The following is a 24,998-nucleotide window of genomic DNA, read 5'->3' as shown; positions in this document are numbered from 1 at the left end:
TAATTGTATATTACCCGGATAAGACTCTATTGTATTTACGCTTTTATTGTCTCTTCAATCTTTTTTAACCAATATCAATGATCTGACACTTTATTATAATCATCACTTCCAAAGCTCGACTAACCCTTGGCCACATGTTGACTAATATCAATTCCAGATATACATACTAATGAAATTATTATCTTAATTGTTATGTTATGTTCCCACGATGACTTTGTGAGTTTTTCATCCAGTGTATTTCCAAAGCACCGTCGTACAGTTCCAGCAAAGTATTTTTTGTAGAAATCTCATGCCCACTGTGCTTTTTATTTTTACATTTTTTACGTTGCATGTTTGAAATTTCCAACATGCCGTTTTCTTTTCCGTGGAACGTTGAGTTTTATGTGCAGATTTTCCCCACAGAATTGCATCAGATGCGGAAAATCTACAGGTGAAAAATACACATGCTGCAAAGACTCACTTAAAACACAGGTAGTATCATTAAAGTTTTGTCAAAGCCAAATACCATTTTGTATCTAAAGCAAAGCAGCTTTATATAAAGCATCACATAACGAATAGAGCCAAAAACCTCAGTGTTAAAAAATATAATAAGAAATGTAAAAAGACGCACTTAAAAATGCAATAAATAAATGAGCAAGTAACCTAATTGTCTTACACGGTGCAGAAATGTTGCAGACATTCTACAAAAATCAAAGAATCACCAAATAGTCATAGTGGGAACGGAGCCTTAACATCAGAAAAAAAAACTGTTTTGTCTGTATCCAAAATGTTGCTTATGTCAATTTAAAAGATAGTTAAAGGGATTGTCCAGTCACAACATATGGCTGACGTACCAAAAGGATAAATCATCAATATCAGATCGGTGGGGGTCAGATACATGGGACTACTATTTGTCTGATAGCCATGGGATGTAAACCTTTAAAGGGAATCTATCTGCAGGTTTTTGCATGTAAGCTGAAACCAGCATGCTGCAATGGTTTAAACTAAAGGCCGCTTTACACGCTGTGATATCGGTACTGATATCGCTAGTGTGGGTACCCGCCCCCATCTGTTGTGTGACACAGGAAAATCGCTGCCCGTGCCGCACAACATCGCCCAGACCCGTCACACTACTTACCTGCCCGGCGACGTCGCTGTGACCAGCAAACTGCCTGCTTTCTAAGGGGGCGGTTCGTTCAGCTTCACAGCGACGTCACAGCAGCGTCACTGAACCGCCGCCCAATAGAAGCGGAGGGGCGGAGATGAGCAGGACGTAACATCCCGCCCACCTCCTTCCTTCCTCATAGTGGCCGGGAGGCAGGTAAGGAGAGCTTCCTCGTTCCTGCGGTGTCACACGGAGCGATGTGTGCTGCCGCAGGAACGAGGAACAACTTCGTTACTGCTGCAGTAACGATTTTTGAGAATGGACCCTCATGTCACCGATGAGCGATTTTGCACGTTTTTGCGATGATGCAAAATCGCTTATCGGTGTCACACGCAACGGCATCGCTAATGCGGCCGGATGTGCGTCACCAATTCCATGACCCCAACGAGTTCGCATTAGCGATGTCGCAGCGTGTAAAGCCCCCTTTAGTTCAGGCATGCCTATTTAGTCACAGCCCATCTTTTGTTTATTTGCTATGTTTGTTTAAGCAGCATGACTTATAATTACAGGACTAGAAACTCATGAGTAGGGTAGTCTGGTACGCCCCCTCTTCTGATTGACATCTCACTGTCAATGTACAATGTCTATAATGAGCCTGGTGTGGGTGGAAGCAGCTCTTTCAGCTCTGCTACATGGCTAAATCTAATAATTCTGATTGTATCACAATGGCTGCACCCAGTAATCTAAGTGATACATTGTTGGATTCAGGATCTCTTTGACTACATCATGCTGCTCTCAGATAAAGTAGCAAAAACCTGCTGACAGATTCCCTTTAATGGATCTACATAGCACAGCTCCATTCATAGTGTAGCAGCCGCTACGGGATTGCAGAACAGCTCCTATTCCAGTGATTAGGAGTCATTCCGTAATACTGGGCCATGGCTGCTATGCATTTAATAGAGCTGCACTTTACTGCTCCATTCAAGATGTTTAAATCAAGCAGCAACACTGAAGCAGATAACAGCTGATCAGTGGGGGTGACGGGTGTTGGATAACCTACATATTAATTTTGTATTCTGATGAAATGGCAAGTTCACTTTAAAGTAATACCTCTGCATGAGATTCAGTGGTCTATATCAGAAAAACACCACTGAGAGCATTATGAAGGGATATTAAAGGGGCTGCCTCAATATCATTAATGGTTAAAATGGCAAGGTTCTTGTAAAACAAACAATTTTGCTATTTTAGTCTAGTTTAAATTCCTCTTTTTTAATTTTAATGTTTAATTCTTGTCTAGGTTTCCGGCCACCTCTGCAGTCTAGCAGCGCTGCCAAGCATAGACAGTGCTTACAATCTCTTTTCAATAGCGCACTGTAAACACTGATGTAAAGACGGGCAAATCGGTGGCAAAAAAAAAGGAGCTTTAGTGTTCTTAGATTGACATGATGATAGAGGATGTCAGCCCCAAAACTTAGTTTAAACTATACAGTCCTTTAGGGGACTTAGTCCCTGTAATTCTCATACATGCAGTGTGGCGCCCTGGCAAAACCAGGTAGTCACACAATAGGCCCCGCATAACACCATCACTCACCTAGGTCACATACAGCCGACCTGAAACCCTAGTCACCCCCCTCAGGGCAAGACAGGCACACCAGTGGGCAGGACCAGGCGGTTAGGGAACGCCCACCTAGGGGTCTAGACAGCCTGGGGCGGGAAACCAAACAGTTCTAGTCTGTAGTTCAAGTAGAGAGGAGTGTGTGCTGGAGCTAGGTGTAGCTCCAGCAGAGGAGAAGTTCAAGTTGAACGGTGCCAGGGCCGGAGCCCTGGTACCTTGGCTAGGTGGGAGACGGTGGTATCCAGCAGCAGGAGACGGGAAGACAGCTTGGCAGATCTGAGGAGGACTGGAGCAGGTTTGGAGCCCGCCGGTACCAACACCGGAGACCAGACCTGAAACCGTGCACTGATGGGGTACTCGGACCCTAAAGCCAGGACTGGAACCAACGGCCTAGCAAATCAACCAATTGAGGGCAGGATTACAGGTACTGTCCCAACCAAAGTGCCAAAAGCAGACAACCACCCACAGATGGGATAGGGCAACCGCCAGGGACCATAGATCCCACGGGTCAGCGTCAGCGGGCACGACTCCTCAGGCACACAGACAGCCGGGAGCGGACTCCTGTGTTCCACACCGGGAAGTCCAAACACACAACTACAACCAGTGCAGAGGAAGAGACGGTGATCACCAGCCCGGGTGGGGGACCAGAGTACAACTGGCTGCGGCGGCCGGCCACCAGCACCTTGGTTTACCAAAAGACTTGTGTGATTCATTTACTTGTGAGTAACCAAATATCCCCTGCTACGTCTGGGCACGCAGGCCCCTGCCATCGCCATACCTTGCACAGAGATACCCCCGGGGTAACCATTCCTACCCACAGAGGGGTTAACATCCAGCTGCCATTACATCTCCCCCAGGTACCCCACAACAGCAGCGGTGGTGTCTCACTTCACCACACACCGTGGGTAGCGTCACAAATAAAATACGGTCAAGGCCGTACAACTATGTCCCCCTTTTCATTCGGCGTGTCCACGTGACCCCCGGGTCCGGAGTTTCCCTCGAGCCACGCAGCGGGTCCGGATCCGAGCAGCGTCGGCTGCTGTTACGGGGGTGGCACAGCAGCATAGACTTTTTTATCTTTAATTGTAAAGAAAAATGGTTTCAATGCATCTGTAAATGAAGGCTCTTCAGGAGTGGCAGACATATCACTGGGGCAATCTGTACAACCGCACAGGAACCCAAGAGGTGAGAGGCCACTACCATCTTCAAAGCAGCAAACCGCGTCCGCCAGAGACAGAAGTATTGGACTGTAGGGCCCATACATTGTCCTTGTGACTCGCCCCAGGGCTATGGGGTACTCTCTCCCGGACGGTGTACTATTGGGATGTCACTGGGTGGCCGTTGACCAGTTCCGTGACCCTGGCGGTCGCTTTAAAAAGGGTTTTTGTACAGGGGAATATTTAATAAAGTTTATGTTGTGACGCGACTTGCAGGTTGTGGCTATGGAGATAGAACCGTCGCTGCACAGTCTCTCCGCTGGGGCTGATGTTAACGGCAGCCTGGATGTTTGACTCTCCGCAAGTAGGGCCAGGGCCCCAGGGGGTAGGTGATGGAGTTAGGTGCAGAAAGAAGGTAGGCCACACAAGGGATTGCAGTGTAACTGGTTCTCTTTGCTTACAGCAGTTGAATGGCTGGTACCCGGAGGAAGGCTGGTTTTCACCGCTGGTCCCCTTAGTCCCAGTGCCGGTTTGGTGACCTGGTGGCTTTTTTCCCCTGCACCCTTCTCAAGTTGGTGGGCCCCCGTGGATTGGAGTGTCTGGGGGTCCCTCCTGGTAGTCTTCCAGTCTCTGGTCCGTACGGCAGGCAGTGTGAACCCTGTAGGGTCGGTGTTCTGTTCCGGTCCCTGGTTCTCCCTGGTTCTCCCGTTACTGCTGGTGCCCCCGGACTTCTAAGGTCAGTGAGGTCCTGAATAGTCCCTTCACTGTGCAGATTTTATGAGGTCTGCCTGGATCGTTTGCCTGACCTAGGGCTCTGTACCCTGTCGGTGCTATGGTTTCGGGAGTACTCCACTGTACTTAATCGGCAACCACACGCTTGGGCCCTCAGGTCGCCATTACAATCTCCTTCCAGAGCAGTAACGTCCGTCTCCTCTCACTTCCACTTCCGTCTGTCCCATCCCACCTGGTTGTCGTCAGGTGGACTGGATCGGCTCCACCCCTGGGTGGCCATCCATTGGGTCCAGCTGCAGTCTGTTATCAGTCCTTGGGGATGGGGAAAAACTGGGATTTTAATGTGTTTTGCTGTTACCGACACTGGTCTTCCAGGTCCCTGGGGGTAGGCTCTGCATCTTTGAAAGGATGCAGTACCTTGTAGTGCCCTGATGGCTTCAGGGGCACTACACTTGCACAGGGACCTTTTCTGTTTGTGTCCAGCACTACTCCTTGGTGCACCTTTAGCTTGGCCCAGGACACAGTGCACTGTACCACCCCCCCTTTAATCATCATGCCGCGCACCCCTCTTAGTTTGATTAACGCAGCACACTTTCCAAGAGCGAGTGTTGCCTGTTTTAAATTGCTGGCACTGCCCATCCGCACTAACACTGCAGGAACCCAGTGAGTGCGGGCGCGCTCTCATCTCTCTCCTGTCTACAGCTCTCTCATGCTACTTTGTGATCGTACCTTCAGCGAGGGTACGCCTCAGACAAGAGATAGGAGTGATTGTGTTTCAGCACTTACACTGCGTACATGGGTGCCTGTTTGGCTCCTGCAGTGTCAGTGTGGCATGTGGGGCCAGGGATTCCATTCAGGCAGCACTTGCTCTCGGCAGGTGAGTGTTGTCAATTAAGCCTAGCGGCATGTTCGGTGCATCGGAGAGCCCATATTTGCTTATGCAATGAAACCATTTAAAATTAAATAAGACAAATCTATAGTGCAGGAAGGAGTTGTAGAGGCTACGTCGCATAAAGTACTGTAAATTCTATTCAGTTTTAAGGGCGACAGATTTTCTATAAATGATACAATATTAGTATATAAGGAGAATGATAATGACGACAAACACAAATATTATTGTCATCATCATCATCATTATTATTATTATTATTATATTATTATTTTATTTTGCATTATTAGTTTTTTAATATTATTATTATTATTATTATTATTTATTATTATCATTATTATTATTGCCTTGGTGTAATGTAATAATCTATTTAGGAACAATTCTGCACTTACATGCAACTGGACTACTCCGAGCTGGAAGACTCTTATCTCAGGCGCAGGAGAATCAGCTTCATGTTACCGGCGACCATCCAAGACATCGTTCACGGGGATCCTATTCTGCGAGTTTTTCTAATGCCAGACAACGCACTAATAATGGTTAGGGAAGACGGCCACATCTTGTTTTGGTCTACACAACTGAAGCTAAAGCGTGACAAAGGAATATTTGTAAGTTATAATAAAGGGTTAATGTTTAATAAACCTATAAAGATAAGTTAAGTACAGTCTGCGGAGCGATTAGGAAGGTGTTAGATGTATATGTTGGTGTATGAATGATTTATGGAGGAGATGTCGCACCCAGGGATATGGGATACTCGGTTCCGGGCAATGTCATTCTTTGGGATGTCACGGTGGTGGCCGTTACCCGGTTTCGTGCCCTGGGCCCTTTTTCTAATGGGGATATTTATAGGGGAGAATATGATAATGTTCACTTGTGATGCCACTTGCGGTGTTGCGGCTAAGTGTAGGGAGCCGCCGCTGCCGAATGTGTCTACTGGGTCTGGTGGTATTGGCAGCTAGAATGGTAGACCCTCCGCACGTAGGGTTTTGCCCCAGAAGGTGTATGGCGCAGTGGGCGTCGGAAGAAGGTAGTCCACACAAGTATTCAGTGCAAATGGTTTACTCACTTTCTGCAGATGTTAACTGGTTGCCTGAGGCCGGCTGGTTTCGCCTCCAGGTCCCTTCATCCCAGTGCCAGTCTGGTTCTCTGATACCTTCTTCCCCTGTACCTGTCTCTGGTAAGTGGGTCCCCGTGGTATAGAACACTGGGGGTCCCTGTTCTGTGGTTTGTCCACTTCTGTCCGCCTGACGGTAGTGGGAACCCTGTGGGGTTGGAGTTTCTGGTCCTGTCCCTGGTTCTCCCTTTGCTACTGAGTCTTTGGATTCGTTTGGGTCAGCAAGGTCCTTGATGGTCCCCTTTGCTGTGCAAGTGTTAACAGGTCGGCTTGAAGCTCTTTCCTGTCCTAGGGTCCTGTACCTCGTCAGTGCGTAGTACTCCACCATACTCAACCGGCAACCACTTCTCCTGGGTACCAAGTCAGCGTTAACCCGAGTCAGGACATTGCTTCACTTCCACCTTCACTCCTCTACTGCTGTCAACTCTTTGACTACTCTGCACAGTCTGCCCCTCCCACCTGGTCAACTAGTGGACTGGAGTGGTTCCACTTCTAGGCGGCCATCCATGGTCCCACCCTAGCTGGGTACCATTGTATGGGGGCTTGTTGAGGAAAACTGGGATTACCTGGGTTTTTGTTGGTACCGGCACTGGGGTTCTGGGTCCCTAAGGGGGTAGGCCCTGCATCCTTGTGGGGATGCAGAACCTTGTAGCACCCTGATAGTCTCAGGGACGCTACAGAGACCTGCCTCATATGTTTATAGACATCACCGTTTGACTTCATAACTCCTTATGGCCGCTGTCTGGTGTCTTCAAGGCGCCCATTACGGGCTTCTTTAGATGTTTCAGAAGAAGAACACAGTGCAGCAGCATTATTAACTCCACAACTGCGAAGCTCAAGATGTTACTGCAATGTGAGAATTGGAAATACAGTACTGTCCAACATCAGTGTTATATAGTGGGAAATGTTGGCAAAGAGAAAGATAATGGGTGGAAAGAAACTAAAGCTCCTAGTGAAAATTCATTCAAAGATGTCAGATTTAAAGGGGTATTCCCATCTCCAACATGCTATCCCAATATGTAGTAGGAATAATAATAATAATAATAATAATGATAATAGCAAATACCCAGCAATTAGAAATGTAGTAAAGTTCCTCTAATTCACTATGTTGCTTATGTGACGCCCTGGTCTATCAGGTCGTCACAGGGTATTGTGCAATCTGCCCTTCTGCACAGTATCCACTCCTCCTTGGTTATGGGTCCTGGTCCTTTGGTGTTACTAACAGCTTAGCCAATCAAAATCCTAGGAACACTTTACATTGTACCCACCAGACACACCATTGGGGGGCCTGAATGGAATAGGGTCGCCCACATGGGGGGTTGGTAGGGGAAAGTGGGAAAAGTGACACAGGAGCAGAGGAGAGTGAAGTGAACCAGGAGAGGAAGGAGGTGCAGGTGACTCTCTGAAAGGGAGAGGGCACCGGCCTGAAGCAGGGCGCCTGTAGTTACTAGGTGGCAGACGTTGGTCTGGGCCTGGTAGGAGCTGGAACCCCGGTCACAGGGGATTGTGTCAAGGGGCACAGACTGCCGAGGAAGGCAGCCGGCGGCCTTGAGCTATCACCGGGCAGGGGTCAGGGTACGACGGGGTACGGGGACCGTAGGCCAGGAAGTAGTTTCACGCGTTCCGGTAATTTACCCGATGGGGGTGAAGAAAGGGCCACAGGCTAACAGCAACACCAAGGGCACGGACCCAAGCGTGCTCCCTACAAGCTGTCAGTGTTGTTATTCCTGGACTGAGTGAGTACACTGGAAACCCCTTTTTCTATCCCCCACGGCACCCCAAGCACCAACAATCCAACGGGCCCCGGGACACAACCCCCCTACCCACGGAGGAGTTAAACATCCTGCTACTGCACCATCGTCACCAGGCTCCACAACAGCAGCGGTGGTACCTCACATTACCACGCACCGTGGGTGGCATCACGAACTTTCTAACTCCCTTGTACATATCCCCCCTCTTTTAATTCAAGTGTCCGCGCGGACCCCCCGGATCCGGAGACCCCTCGAGCCACCGCGGCTCCGGATCTGAGCAGCTCGGCCGCTGCCACGGGGGCGTTACACTTACCTCATGTTCAGGGCATTGCAGTACCTTGGGTATCCATGGTTACGACCACAGTTATAGTCACATTTAGTTAGTTGCTCATGGTCATAACCATGGAAACCTAAGGTCCTGCAATGCCCTCAACATGAGGTAAGCAACATACGTAATCAAAAGAACTTTACTACATTTCTAATTGGAAGTATTTTGCTGATATTATTATTATTACACCTACTACATATTGGGATGGGATGTTGAAGATGAGAACACCCCTTTAAAGAGGACCTATCATACCTCAGTGCTAGGAAAATGTTATTTAAAATGAATATTTACTAATCCAGACGTGTCAGTAGTGCTGCATTCATTCCTCTGTCTATTTTTCTTAAACATTGAACATTTCATTTGGGTTTTAGGAAAAGAGCGTAAAGAAGATGACAAAATGGGTGACAGATTTTACAATCATGACACAATATAATAAATTAGTCCTAGCAACAGGGTATGTACATGTATCTGTTATTTCTATATAGATTATAGTATAGTGTATTATTGACGTATATTATATTACATTATAATATAACAACGTAGCATAAACTGTCATTTTACCTAATGTTTTCTACATATGAATTAGTGATAAGTGGGCACTACCATGCTCAGGTGCTCGGTAGTCGTAACTAGTGATGAGCAAGCACTACTATTTGGACGCTCAGAAGGGCGTGAATTGAGTAACTGAATATAATGGAGGTCAAAAGGGGACTCAAGCATTTTTCCGGAAGAGTTCCTGGAAAAACGCTCGATTTCCAAATTGACTTCAATTATACTTGCTACTCGAGTCATGCTCACCCGAGCATCCAACTGCTCATTACAAGTACCCAGCACCTCGAGCATGGTAGTGCCCACTCATCGCTAATTACGAATACCGAGCACCCGAGCATGGTAGTGCTAACTCATCACTAGTTACGAGTACCGAGCACCCGACCATGGTAGTGCCCACTCATCGCTAATTACGAATACCGAGCACCCAAGCATGGTAGTGCTAACTCATCACTAGTTACGAGTACCGAGCACCCGAGCATGGTAGTGCCCACTCATCGCTAATTACGAATACCGAGCACCCAAGCATGGTAGTGCTAACTAATCACTAGTTACGAGTCCTGAGCCCCTGAACATAGTAGTGCTCGCTCATTACTAGCTACGAGTACCGAGCACCTGAGCATGGTAGTGCTCGCTCATCACTACTTACGAGCACCTGAGCATTGTAGTGCCCGCTCATCATTAGGTATGAGTACCGAGTACCCGAGCATGGCAGTGCTTGCTCATCACTAGTTCCGAAAAATTGAACACCAGAGCATGGTAGTGCCCGCTCATCACTAGTTATGAGTACCGAGCATGGTAGTGCTCACTCATCACTAGGTACGAGTACAGAGTACCCGAGCATGGTAGTGCTCACTAATCACTAGTTACAAGTACACAGCACCTGTGCATGGTAGTGCTCACTCATCACTAGCTACGAGTACCCAGCACCCGAGCATGGTAGTGCCCGCTCATCACTAATATCAATTTCTTTCAGAAACGATTCTCATGACGTATTTTAACATGGTCAATTACATTACAGTAAACTATTAATTTAATATGATATATATATATATATATATATATATATATATATATATATATATATATACTCTGAGGCAGCTGTGGTGTAATGATATGAAGTCCCTGAAATAAATGTTTGTGTAGGATGCAATTAAATTTGAGAAGTTATGTCTGTTATAGTATACTATATATACTTATATATATTTAGCACGTTTTCCCACCTACAAAATATGGAGAGGGCTGTAATTTTTATCATAGGTCACTTTAACTGTGACAGACAGAATAAAAAAAAAAAAAAAACAAGAAAAAATGTACATTCTTTGTAGGTAGGAAAACTTGTAAAATTGGCAGTGTATCATATACTTATTTTCCGTAATGTAGATTTCAGCCAACATGAAAGACTAATGAAATCTGTTGTACGCAATGTAGGGATCGAGAGATCCAGCTGTATGAACTCTCCAACCTGGAACCATACTGCCAGATTACAGGACTGGAAACAATGCCATTAAAACTAGATTACTGGTAATGTATAACTATGAGTGTGTATTGTTTTTCCTGAAAAAAAAATCATCAGTATAACCTAAATTTATTAATTAGCAAGTAATAACATCATAGGTTAGTTATTTATCAATTCATTAATAAATTAATAATATTTTAATTCTACTGTTTAGCATTAGGGCCAATTTCATTAAGACATTTATAATCCAGTTTAATGAGGGACGTGAAGGAATAAGAAGCGCCGCGTTCATTAAGAGTCACACGCCACGAATAAATCAGTCTTGAGTGCCTTGCCAGTGACTGGAGTAATATGTATGATGTAGGGTGGGCCGCCACTTTTAATGAATTTGACTGGTGGACATAGTCCCATCTCACCCTGGCTCCTTCCAACCATGTAATGAAATGCTATTAAGCTTCAGATATGGGGTTAATCTGCAGGTTAATAGTGTTTTGAAGCTGTGCAACTGCTGCACTAAGAGCCCTGCTGCCAGGATGAAAGGATATTTACTCCCCCAGGCAGCCTTTGGAGTGCGGCTGATGTGGTTTCAGTCATCACTCAGTGCATAGTGAGCGGCGGCTGTAACCACACACTGGCACTAACAGACAGTCAGTTCTCTACTGATGCAATGCTAAGCCGGCTGTTAAGGGGGCTTTACACGGTAGTGATATCGGTAACAATATCGCTATCGTGCGTACCCGCCCCCATCGTTTGTGCGACACGGGCATATCGCTGCCCGTCGCGCACAAAATTGCGCCCCCCCGTCACACGGCTTACCTGCCCTGCAACGTTGCTCTGGCCGGTGATCCGCCTCCTTTCTAAGGGGGCAGGTCGTGGGGCGTCACAGCGATGTCACACAGCAGGCGTCCAATAGAAGCGGAGGGGCGGAGATGAGCGGGACGTAAACATTCCACCTACCTCCTTCCTTCCGCATTGCCGGTGGAGGCAGGTAAGGAGATGTTCCTCGCTCCTGCGGTGTCACACACAGCGATGTGTGCTGCCGCAGGAACGAGGAACAACATCGCTAATGAGAGGTGAACGATTTTTGGTTTTAGGACGACCTCTCCATGGCAAACGATTTTTGCCACTTTTGCGATCGTTTTAGGTTGCACATAAGTGTCACACGCTGCGATAACGTTAATGACGCCGGATGTGCGTCACTAACGACGTGACCCCGATGATAAAACATTAACGATATCGTAGCGTGTAAAGCCCCCTTTAGTGTCAGGATTGTATTTACAGCCACTATTCTTAGTGGTGACTGAAACCGTGTTGGCCGCACCCCCATGACTGAAAGCCCAAGGCTGCCAGGGGGAATAAAGATCATTTCCTCCCATCAATGGGGCTCTCAGTGTGTCTGCTGCATGGTGTTAGAACACTATTAACCTGCAGATGAACTCAATATATGCAGGTTAATAGCACTTTCTACATGACAAGTTCCCTTTAAAACCTTTACAGGCATGACAGCCACTGGGTGGTCACATATAGCACTAGCCCCAGACTTTAGAGCTCATTGCTGAGTGCATGGACCCTGTACAGTGGCTCACAGACCTAACAGACATTTTCATATTACAGACTTAGAGGGGTATTCCCATCTCCAAAACCCTATCCCAATATGTAGTAGGTGTAATAATAATAATATTTGCAAATACCTCCAATTAGAAATGTAGTATAGCTCTCCTGATTCACTATGTCGCTTACCTCATGCTCAGGGCATTGCAGGACATTAGATATCTATGGTTATAATCAATAGCAACTAACTGTGGCTAACCATGGATACCTAAGGTCCTGCAATGCCCTAAACATCTGCTCAGAGACATAGTGAATAATCAGAACTATAATACATTTCTAATTGGAGGGATTTGCTAATATTATTATTATTACATCTACAACATACGGTATTAGGATAGGATCTTAGAGATGGGAATAACCCTTTTAAGGACAATCTTGAGAGCTGTACCGCCAACTTAAAATTCCTCAGAGAGGTCTGTAGGACATTTTACAGTAAAATTATCAAATTGTATAGAATTTCTTAGTTTTAATTTTCTGCTTAGTTCCTGCCTTTTGTGGGGAAGGGGTAGTGAGACCCAGGTGGTTTATACAATTATCCATCTTTCAGTAGGATGAAAACGATCTCATATTAGCTAAACTCAACACACAACTGTAGACAGGTGTCACGACTCTCGGCCAAATCCCAAAACAGCTGTCCAGTTAGACTAATAGAAGATAGTTTTTATCCTTCTGGATGTAAGCTAATTAACATTCTCTCATGGGGTAAAGGGGGCTTTACACGCTGCGACATTGCTAACGATATATCGTTGGGGTCATGGTGTTTGTGATGCACATCCGACATCGTTAGCGACATCGCAACGTGTGACAGATAGGAGCGACGATCAACGATCGCAAAAACGCCAAAAATCGTTGATCGTTGACACGTCGCTCCTTTTCATAATATCGTTGGTGGTGCATGCCGCTGGTTGTTCGTCGTTCCTGCAGCATCACACATCGCTGTGTGTGACACCGCAGGAATGACTAACATCTCCTTACCTGCGTCCACTGGCAATGAGGAAGGAAGAAGGTGGGCAGCATGTTACGGCCGCTCATCTCCGTTCCTCCTCTGCTATTGGGCGGCTGCTTAGTGACGCCGCTGTGACGTTGCTGTGACGCCGAACGCACCTCCCCGTTGAAGGAGGGATTTTTCGACGGTTACAGCGACGTCGCTGAACAGGTATGTGCGTGTGACGCTGTTGTAGCAATATTGTTCGCTTAGGCAGCGATCACCAAATGTCACACGAAACGACGGGAGCAGGTGCTATCGCTCGCGACATCGCTAGCAATCGCTAGCGATGTCGCAGCATGTAAAGCACCCTTAAGTCTCCAAAAATCACCTGTATTTCTTCAGTGAGCACCAGAACTTCATCAAACATCTCTTAACCAGATACAAACTTGAGACAATCCCTTTAAAGGGAATCTGTCACAATGATTTTGCAATGTAAGCTGAAGACAGTATGCTGCATGAGTTAAAGTAAAAAAATCAGTGTTTCTCTTATCTGTGTTCAGCTATTGTTTACTCATACTAAAGGGTTTGTTGCTTTGTGATTAACATTAATGTGACTCCTCTGCAAAAAATGTCTAGCACATCCCCTGCTGTGATTGACACCTCACAGTCAGTGCACAATCTCTATTGAGAGCCTGGTGTGGGTGGAGACAGCTCCCAGCTCTGCTACACTCAATTTTGAGATAAAGTCAGAACAGCTGCACACAGTGATCTAAGATAAATGTGGTAGCTTCAGGATCTCTTTGCCTACACTATGCTGCTCTCACATAAGGTAGCAAAAACCTGGTGACAGATTCCCTTTAAGTTTTAGGATCTCTTTCCAAGAAAAGCCTAAGTTCTTTAAAGATGTTTACTCATGATCGTTCTTCAGTAGTGCACTGCCTCCTACTGTCTTCTGGCTTCTTTTTTTTTCGTGGGGAGGGGCATTCCTGTAGAATGACACTTTGGGCCAGCAGCATGATTGTGACACTGGTCCAAACTACCTGCCCTCATATTCTGCAAGCAGAGGTACCTCTGTAGCATCAGAGGAGGTCGGGGGAGGGGGGGGGACAAGCCTCAGAGCAGAGCTTGCAGGCTCTAAAGCAAAGATCTTGAAAGCACACACAATTTGCCTAGGAAACTGATCACCTCTGATAGACTGCAGCAGTGGCCAGTCACCAAAGCAATAACCAGTAAAATATAGAATTAAAAAAATCCCTAAATTCTTGTGAATGGAAAGGAATTCTAATTAGAAGTAAATTGCAAATTTGTTGTGTTTACAAGAACTTTGCATTGTTACTTATTAACAAGGTGAGAATAACCCTTTAAATTTCTGTTGTGTGATCAGTATACTGTATAAAAGTTTCAGTAATATGCTGTATACAGGTTTTAGTAATATTCTGTATACTGATTTCAGTAATATACAGTGAGTACGGAAAGTATTTAGACCCCTTTACATTTTTCCCTCTTTGTTTCATTGCAGCCATTTGGTAAATTCAAAAAAGTTCATTTTTTTCTCATTAATATACACTCTGCACCCCATCTTGATACAAAGAAAACAGAAATGTAGAAATTTTTGAAAATTTATTAATCAAGAAAAACTGAAATATCACATGGTCATAAATATTTAGACCCTTTCCTAAGACACTCGTATTTGAGTCACATGCTGTCCATTTCCTTGTGATCCTCCTTGAGATGGTTTTACTCCTTCATTGGAGTCCAGCTGTGTTTAATTAAACTGATAGGACTTGATTTGGAAAGGCAACACACCTGTCTATATTAGACCTCACAGCTCACAGTGCATGTCAGACCAAATGAGAATCATGAGGTCAAAGGAACTGCCCAATTAGCTCAGAGACAGATTTGTGGCAAGGCACAGATCTGGCCAATGTTACAAAAGAATTTCTGCAGTACTCAAGTTTCCTAAGAGCCCAGTGACCTCAATAATCCTTAAAAGGAAGACGTTTAGGACCATCAGAACTCTTCGTAGACCTGGCCATACAGCCAAACTGAGCAATCGTGGGAGAAGAGCCTTTGTGAGAGAGGTAAAGAAGAACCCCAAGATCACTGTGGCTGAGCGCCAGAGATGCAGTAGGGAGAAGGTTCCACAAAGTCAACTATCACTGCAACCCTCAACCAGTTGGGCCTTTATAGCAGAGTGACCTCTCCTCAGAGCAAGACATATTAAAGCCTGCATAGAGTTTACAAAAAAACACACAAAAGACTCCCAGACTATGAGAAATAAGATTCTCTGGTCTGATGAGATGAAGATAAAACTTTTTGATAATAATTCTAAGTGGTATGTGTGAAGAAAACCAGGCACTGCTCATCACCTGCCCAATACAATTCCAGCATTGAAACATGGTGGTGGCAGCATCATGCTATGGGGTGTTTTTCAGCTGCAGGGACAGGACGACTGATTGCAATTGAAGGAAAGATGAATGCGGCAAAGTGCAGAGATATCCTGGAAGAAAACCTCTTCCAGAGTGCTCTGGACTTCAGACTTGGCCGAAGGTTCACCTCCCATCAAGACAAAGACCCTAAGCACACAGCTAAAATAACAAAGGAGTGGCTTCAGAACAACTCTGTGACCATTCTTGACTGGCCCAGCCAGAGCCCTGACCTAAACCCAATTGAGCATCTCTGTAGAGACCTGAAAATGACTGTCCATCAACGTTCACCATCCAACCTGACAGAACTAGAGAGGATCTGCAAGGAAGAATGGCAGAGGATGCCCAAATCCAGGGGTGAAAAACTTGTTTCATCATTCCCAAGAAGACTCATGAAAAGGTTGCCTCTACTCAATACTGAGTAAAGGGTCTGAATACTTATGACCATGTGATATTTCAGTTTTTCTTTAATAAATTTGCAAAAATGTCTACATTTCTGGGTTTTTTTCTGTCAAGATGGGGTGCAGAGTGTACATTAATGAGAAAAAATTAACTTTTTTGAATTTGCCAAATGTCTGCAATGAAACCGAGTGAAATTTGTAAAGGGGTCTGAATACTTTCCGTATACTGTACTGTATACTGATTTCAGTAATATGCTGTATATAGGTTTCAGCATTTAAGCTTATTTCTTCTGTTCTCTTTGCAGTGGAACTGACAGTGATGAATGTATGATTTTATATGGCGATGACAAGGTAAAGATATAGCAAACTGGCCCATCGCTGGTCACTCAATATTTACACCTGAATTTTTGAGTTAAAAAAATGTTATCATATAATTACAAGTTGGCTATCTGATAGAACATGACACTTTATTTTCAGTCACATAATAACAGATTTCCTATGAAATGGGAGATTTACAGGGGTACAGTACAGGCATGACGCCTCCATGGTTGCCCTTTTATGGCTGTACAATATGCACAACAGGCCATACATAACAATACACTGTGTGCAGAATTATTAGGCAAGTTGTATTTTAGATTTTTTTTATTATTGATCAACAACTATGTTCTCAATCAACCCAAAAAACTCATAAATATCAAAGCTTAATATTTTTGGAAGTTGGAGTGTTTTTTTTTTTTTTTTTAGATTTGGCTATCTTAGGAGGATATCTGTTTGTGCAGGTAACTATTACTGAGCAGAATTATTAGGCAACTTAATAAAAAACAAATATTCCCATCTCACTTGTTTATTTTCACCAGGTAAACCAATATAACTGCACAAAATTTAGAAATAAACATTTCTGATCTGCAAAAACAAAACCCCAAAAAATTAGTGACCAGTATAGCCACCTTTCTTTATGATAACACTCAACAGCCTACCATCCATAGATTCTGTCAGTTGCTTGATCTGTTTACGATCAACATTGCGTGCAGCAGCCACCACAGCCTCCAGACACTGTTCCAAGTGGTGTACTGTTTTTCCTCCCTGTAGATCTTACATTTTAGGAGGGACCACAGGTTCTCTATGGGGTTCAGGTTAGGGGAACAAGATGGCCATGTCATTATTTTTTCATCATTTAGACCTTTACTGGCCAGCAACGCTGTGGAGTAGTTGGATGCATGTGATGGAGCATTGTCCTGCATGAAAATCATGTTTTAATTGAACGATACCGACTTCTTCCTGTACCACTGCTTGAATAAGTGGTCTTCTAGAAACTGGCAGTAGGTCTGGAAGTTGAGCTTCACTCCATCCTCAACCCGAAAAGGTCCCACAAGTTCATATTTGATGATACCAGCCCATACCAGTACCCCACCTCCACCTTGCTGGCGTCTGAGTCGGAGTGGAGCTCTCTGCCCTTTACTGATCCAGCCTTTGGCTCATCCATCTGGCCCATCAAGAGTCCCTCTCATTTCATCAGTCCATAAATCCTTTGCAAAATCAGTCTTAAGATATTTCTTGACCCAGTCTTGACATTTTATCTTATGTTTTTTGTTCAAAGGTGGTCGTTTTTCAGCCTTCCTTACCTTGGCCATGTCCCTGAGTATGGCACAGCTTGTGCTTTTTGATACTCCAGTAATGTTGCAGCTATGAAATATGGCCAAACTGGGGGCAAATGGCATCTTGGCAGCTTCACGTTTGATTTTCCTCAATTCATGGGCAGATATTTTGCGCTTTTTTTGCCCAACACGCTTCTTGCGACCCTGTTGGCTATTTGCCATGAAACGCTTGATTGTTCGGTGATCACGCTTCAAAAGTTGGGCAATTTCAAGACTGCTGCATGCCTCTGCAAGACACCTCACAATTTTGGACTTTTCAGAGCCCGTCAAATTTTTCTTCTGACCCATTTTGCCAAAGGAAAGGACGTTTCCTAATAATTAAGCACACCTTATATTGAGACTGTGGGCTCTTATCTTAGAGGTAGGCTTGATGGTAGCCAGGTCTGAGCCCCCAGCGTGACCCTGACTTCTGACTGACCTATCTTCTTACTCCCCCCCCTTCCGTACCCTTGAGGCGGGCTGGAAACACAGTATTAAACCCCACAAAAATGACACGAACAAGGGAGAACAAAAACTCTTACACACTGCACTCAAACACAAAGGAGAGACTATACGTGCACAGGGGAATAAAGCAAAAGGAGGGAAGTAAGCGTAAGCACACCTTATATAGGGTGTTGATGTCATTACATCACACCCCTCCTCATTACAGAGATGCATATCATCTGATTTACTTAATTGGTAGTTGGCTCTCAAGCCTATACAGCTTGGAGTAGGACAACATGTATAAAAATTATCATGTGATCAAAATACTCATTTGCCTAATAATTCTGCACACAGTGTAGTAGGAAAACTTGGGTGCAGATATAAACTCACCAACAATGAAACTGCAAGATCAAGAAGGAAAAGTTGTGGAATTATGTAAGTCATAGGACGGATAGACTTGATACTAATATGCAAGTGATGAAAAAACGGGAACAAACTTTTAAAAACATCTGAATTTATTCAGTATCAAGCATGAGCGCCAGGTACAGAAATCCCCAAACTTACACACCTTGGATGCCGTCAATGAGGTTATTAATGGTTGTTTAAGGTATGTGCTGTAACACTGCACTGTGTAATGTACCTGAAATAAAGACAAGAGGGTCTGGCTATCGTACATTATGCCACCCCACACCAGAATACCAAGAGTAGGACTGTTGTGACTTTTCCACATGAAGGCTTCTTTATAGCGTCGCCTATGTGATCTCCAGACCAATCTCTGGCTATCATTACATCCATAACAAACACTTATTGCTGAAGAAGATAGACCTCCATTTCAGCCTCCATTGTTGTCTTGCTCTGCATCTTGATAATTTTTGAGAGTGGTGACATAAAGTCAATGGACACCTGTAGTCGGACTTCTGGCTCGTAGCCCTATGAACTGGAAACACCACATGATGGTTTATGTAGACAATTTGATGCCTAAAGCGGGCTTTACATGCTACGAGATCGCTACAGTGATCTCGTTGGGGTCACGGATTTTGTGATGTACATCCGGCCGCTGTAGTGATCTCGTTGCGTGTGACCGCTAGGAGCAATTTTGGATCGTTGCAAAAACGTCCAAAATCTCTCCTCATTGACATGGGGGTCCATTCTCAAATATCACTGCTGTCGCGTGGGCAAAGTTGATCTTCGTCCCTGCGGCAGCACACACCGCTACGTGTGACGCCGCAGGAACGAGGAACCTCTCCTTACCTGCCACACGCCAGCAATGAGGAAGGAAGAAGGTGGGCGGGATGTTCGTCCCGCTCATCTTTGCCCCTCCGCTTTGATTGGCCAGCCGCTTAGTGACGTCGCTGTGATGCCAAACGTCCCTCCCCCTTGAGGGAGGGATTGTTCGGCAGTCACAGCGACGCCGCCGACCAGGTAAGTGCGTGTGACTCTGCCATAGAGATAATGTTCGCTGCGGCAGCAATCACCAAATATCGGCCAAACAATAGGGGTGGGTGCTATCACACTCACCATCGCTAGCATCGGCTAGCGATGTCGCAGCGTGTAAAGCCCGCTTTAGGCTTTATATATGATGTTCAATTGCACTTGCAGTACAGACGGGATCAATCGTGTTATGGCCATGTCTCTAAAATATGCCAGGAGCCATTTTTTAACATGACATCGCAAGGCCGCATGTTGCTCGTTGTACTGTAAGCAGCCTGCATGGCCTAAATGTCTACCATGGCCTATACAGCCTCTCTGGATTTGTCTTTAAATAAGCACATCTGGGATGTCATTGGTCAGCAAGGGGAGCTGCCAACAGTGGATCTTGATGAGTTTTGTTCCCAAGTGCATTCAGCATGGCAGGTCATTCCTCTGACAGCTATTAATAATGGCACTGATAACAGCGAAGGTGTGTAAGTGTGTGATTTTTGCATTCTCGATAATGAATCAATCGAGAAGCATTGAGAATGTTTCCATTTCCTCATAACTTGCATATCAAAAACGTGTCTGTCCATCCTGTGATTTTCATAACTCCATGATATTTCCTTCTTGGTCTTGCAATTTCAATGTTGCGGAGGGTATGTTATACAATATATATTGCTCATCCAATAGTTTTAGGATATGGAAAACTGCACTGTAGATCTATTTTAACCTAGCTTTGTTCTTATATCTGGAGATTTTCTATTATTATTATTATTGACAATAATCAAATTACATTGGGTAATATACCAACTAATAAAATATAAAGTGGAGATATTTTAGCATTATGGTGTCAGCACTCTCTCCTATTCTTTATTACAGGGATGTGTGAATATTCTGCTCTTTACGTCAATAGGAGAAACACTAAGGTAAAGTAATATTGTAATAAATGTATTGTAATCAACATTGCTTCACTAATGGATGTGACAGTTCTGGGCTGCTGCAGGTTGCTATTTGTAGGCTGGTGGTGCAATAAGCATGGATCTCCCCAGTCTGAGAATACCAGCCTCCAGCTGTTGGGTTTTTTAATGGCTGGGTATCAAAATTGAGGGGGACGTACTCTATTTTTTAAATTATTTATTTAAAAAATAATTAAGAAATAAAAAGCTACATGTGGTTCCTCCTGTTTTGATACACAGCCAAGACAGGTGCAAGGCTGGGGGCTGCAGCCTGTAGCCATAAGCTTTATTTGTGCTGGGTATCATAATATGGCTGGACCCTACACCAATTTTTTAAATTATTTATTTTTACTATATGGTAGACCTGCAGACAGAGCCGGTGATTGGTTGCTGTCAGATGCTATCACACAGGCTGGGGGCACATCTAACTGCAACCAATCACAGATACCGTTGGACAGGGAAAGCAGTGCATATGGATGAGCGATGATGAGTGGTCCCAGAAGGACTGCTGGAGCAGTGTAAAGCTATGCCGGAGCCTCGGTAAGTATAGCACCGCTTGCTTCATTCTTATTTTCTTTTATTTTTCATTTATTCTTTTTTATTTCCCAAGTTGCTGGATCCAGATCAATTCCCCGAGAATTCCAGGTCCGGGCCCGACACTCGGGTACCTTTGAAACCGCGCAGATTATTATTATTATTTATTATTATAGCGCCATTTATTCCATGGCACTTTACAAGTGAAAGCGGGTATACGTACAACAATCATTAACAGTACAAAACAGACTGGTATAGGAGGAGAGAGGACCCTGCCCGCGAGGGCTCACAATCTATAGGGAATGGATGAGGGTACAATAGGTGAGGACAGAGCTGGTTGCGCAGTGGTGTACTGGACTGAGGGTTATTGTAGGTTGTAGGCTTGTTGGAAGAGGTGGGTCTTGAGGTTCCTCTTGAAGCTTTCCACGGTAGGGGAGAGTCTGATGTGCTGAGGTAGAGCATTCCAGAGTATGGGGCAGGCATGGGAGAAATCTTGTACACGATTATGGGAAGAGGAGATAAGAGAGGAGCAGAGAAGGAGATCTTGTGAGGATCTGAGGTTGCGTGCAGGTAGGTACCGGGAGACTAGGTCACAGATGTAGGGAGGAGACAGGTTGTGCATGGCTTTGTATGTCATGGTTAATGTTTTGAACTGGAGTTGTTGGGTGATGGGAAGCCAGTGAAGGGATTGGCAGAGTGGCGAGGCTGGGGAGTAGCGAGGGGAGAGATGGATTAAGCGGGCCGCAGAGTTTAGGATAGATTGGAGGGGTGCAAGAGTGTTGGAAGGGAGGTCAGAGAGCAGGAGGTTGCAGTAGTCGAGGCGGCAGATCTGGACATTTAAAGTCCTGGTCCGCCCATCACTAGTCATGAAGTAAAAGGAACCCATCATCAGCTTTCTCTGTTAAAAATGGTCTCAAATAGTGTGTTTCTGCTGTCATCACTTTCTTAAATGTATGTTTAGTTTTAGTTAATCATCGCAGCCCTGGATATGTGTAACAAAGTTTCTTTATTTTTGTACAATATGTATGTACACCCCTAACATGAGGTCCGATTTGGGGGCCTGTCCTTTGATGCTTCCCTCCCAAAGCCCAGCGCACACACATCGCACATTGTCTTATTTAGGCCAGTAACTGACTTTGCCCATGCGCATGCGCTGAGTTTGGGTGCACAGCACAGACACAATACGTACTGCTAAGTACGGAAGTCAATCAGAGAGAGGTTTCAGGATTAACAACGCTGCAGGGGGTTATGAGGATAGTCAGGGTCTAACCATATGACCACTTAATGGGAATGGACATACAATACTGGACCGGAATAAAGGATATTTTCCCAGGGATTCTAGAGATCTGGTGGTGAAGTAAATCTATGTTTGAGAAAAACTGATTATGAGAGAAAAAACATTGGTTGAGGCTATTGTGAACACAGAAGACTAGAAACCAATTCCGCACCAAAAGGCCCATTATGTAATAATTCACATAAAAAGTAAAGCCAAAGGCAGCTCAATAATACAAACAAAATCTTATAGTTACTTAATAGCAAATACACACACACACACACACACACACACACACACACACACACACACACATCCCAGATCAATATACCTGCAATCACTAATGTAAATACTATTTATTAAAGAACAAATATATAGCAAATGCCCCAAAAATTCCAAAAACACGCCATCACAAACCCATAGGGAAGGGTGACAATGACATTAGAATAAATACTAAATCACAAAAGGTAGATGATGGGTACCAAAGTCGAATTAAAAAAACTGCTCCAGAAAAAATACCTTTAAAATTGCCTGTGAATATACTGTAGTATAAATATATAGAGCAACTGACCAGATGCTAAATCAAAATCATTAAGGTTAAATACCCAACACATGCTATCCTGGTAAGGCATGTGTCACACACTACCCAGTAACTCAAAATAGGTTTTGCCTATTGCTTTGTCAGGGGATACTGGAGCAGTGTCCATTGCCTCTTTATATATTGCACACTTACTAATTGACACTAGGTATCTTATCTGGTGGATTTCAAATTATCCCATCATTCTCCCTCACCACCTCCCTGTATTTACACCATGTCTGTACACACAATCCACCACTGGACATATCAAAGGGTTGTTGTGTTGATCTAAACATACATTTAAAAAAAGTGATTACAGTAAGAAAACATCTGTTGAGGCTGTTTTGAACAAGGAAACCTGATGACAGCCTCTCTTTAAAGGCAATCTGTCACTAGGGTTTGGCACTGTAAGCTGAGGACAGCATGCTGCGAGGGTTAAAAAAGAAAAAACATCTTTGATTCTTTTATCTGTGTGTGAGCTATTGTTTACTCATACTCAAAGATTTATTGTTCTGTGACTAACATTGCTGTGACTACCTCCTCTACACATGCAGAGCAGACTAGCACGCCCATTTAGTGTGATTGTGCATTGACTGTGAGGTGTCAATCTATTGAGAGCCTGGTGTGGGCGGGGACAGCTCCCAGCTCTGCTACACTCAATTCTGAGATAAAGTCAGAACGGCTGCACCCTGTAATCTAAGTTAAACATGGTTAGTTTCAGAATCTCTTTGCCTACATTATGCTGCTCTCAGATGAAGTAGCAAAAACCTGGCAATAGAATCCTTTTAATGATCTTTGAAAGTCCTATTTCTGGGATCCCGATAAAAATTTAAAATAAGGGATCTGCAGCACTAGTTGAGCTCTACTTTCTCTGTTTTCCCTACACTGCAGCCCTTCGCTGTACAAGGTACAACATCATAGCACCATTAAAATAATTTGGGCAATGCTGTAGTTCCCACTGTGCAGGGGAAACTTACGAAGGGATGTAGTACTAGGGTGATCAGTAACTCTCTCCTTCTCACCCTGGTTTCCTGTAAAAATTAATTCAGTCAATGAATCCTTGAACCAACCGTCACAAACCTAATTGATTTTGAAGACCATATCTTAAATATTATAAATTCTACTTTTCAGAATGTGGAAAAAAATGCCTCGTCCAGATAACATAATGCCAACTATTGTCCTAGAAAATGCCATTCTGTCTCCTCACGTAACGTTAATCTGCTGGCAAGTGCATGCAGATTGGGTGACGCAAGTAAGTGCCAAAGTATTATTATGCATAGTTAAAAGCAGAAGTTCACAAATGTTTCTAGTAGAGAAGTGAAGTGACAAATGGAGTTTTCAGCTGCAGAAGTACTACTTGTCAATGAGCCTGCTGCAATGAGCTAAGAGAGGACATAAAAAATGCCTAAAAGATATATGGATGGTTTTGCAGGCACATTACAAAAGGGTCATATGTTTATTTCGTATTGAAAATTAGCACTCTCAGTCAGCCATTTGTGTGCCAACTCAACTTCCACTTAGTCAAGTTCCTGGTGGTGAAGTTGCTGCCATACCACTGTGTGGGCTCTGCTACCATTCAAGAAATGAAGGCAAGTACTCCGCCTCACTGGAGGATACCCACCAAAATGTATTTCTCTTAGAAAGGAGTGCTCTCTTTGTGTTATAACGTGCAAGAGAAAGTGGGACACTGTCTTGACTTGGCAAGGAGCTCAAAAGTGCATTGCACCTTTGACACATGGAGAAGCAACTATGTACAGGGATAGTATATGTCTTTTAAGGATCATTGAGAGAATGTTTTTATTGGCAACAAAGCAACACCACAACCATGACTGAAGAGACCTCCATGGTTGGGCGTTAGGACTGGTTACATCACCAACTACACCTCCTTAGCATTCTCCTCAACGAACATGACCCCATCCTCACAGGAGCATGACACAGAGTTGCATTCGCTCCATACCCTCAGTATTTTTGTTCTCGTAAGATTAAAGGGAAACTGTCATCAGAAATTTTGCACTAAACATAAAAGATTCCCTCTCTGCAGCTCATGGGCTGCATTCTAGCAATGTTCCTGTTGTTTATGTGCCCCCTTTCTGACCAAAATAAAGGCTTTGTAAAGTGGTACCTTT

General features: G+C 44.4%; 1 protein-coding gene across 1 annotated transcript in view; it reads left to right on the top strand.

The window, feature by feature from the left end:
- The window catches only part of LOC142289995 (cilia- and flagella-associated protein 337-like), a 200,453-nt gene that overhangs the window by 19,063 nt on the left and 156,392 nt on the right, over nt 1-24,998 (top strand). The window contains exons 6-11 of the mRNA XM_075333941.1: nt 5,852-6,082; nt 9,039-9,121; nt 10,648-10,740; nt 16,347-16,392; nt 20,412-20,458; nt 24,004-24,124. Of these exons, the coding sequence (XP_075190056.1) occupies nt 5,852-6,082; nt 9,039-9,121; nt 10,648-10,740; nt 16,347-16,392; nt 20,412-20,458; nt 24,004-24,124 (621 nt within the window). The remainder of the gene's footprint in view (nt 1-5,851; nt 6,083-9,038; nt 9,122-10,647; nt 10,741-16,346; nt 16,393-20,411; nt 20,459-24,003; nt 24,125-24,998) is intronic.

The sequence above is a fragment of the Anomaloglossus baeobatrachus genome, chromosome 2 (genome assembly GCF_048569485.1).
Source record: "Anomaloglossus baeobatrachus isolate aAnoBae1 chromosome 2, aAnoBae1.hap1, whole genome shotgun sequence".
Lineage (NCBI taxonomy): Eukaryota > Metazoa > Chordata > Amphibia > Anura > Aromobatidae > Anomaloglossus > Anomaloglossus baeobatrachus.
This window is presented reverse-complemented; position numbering and strand designations above follow the sequence as displayed.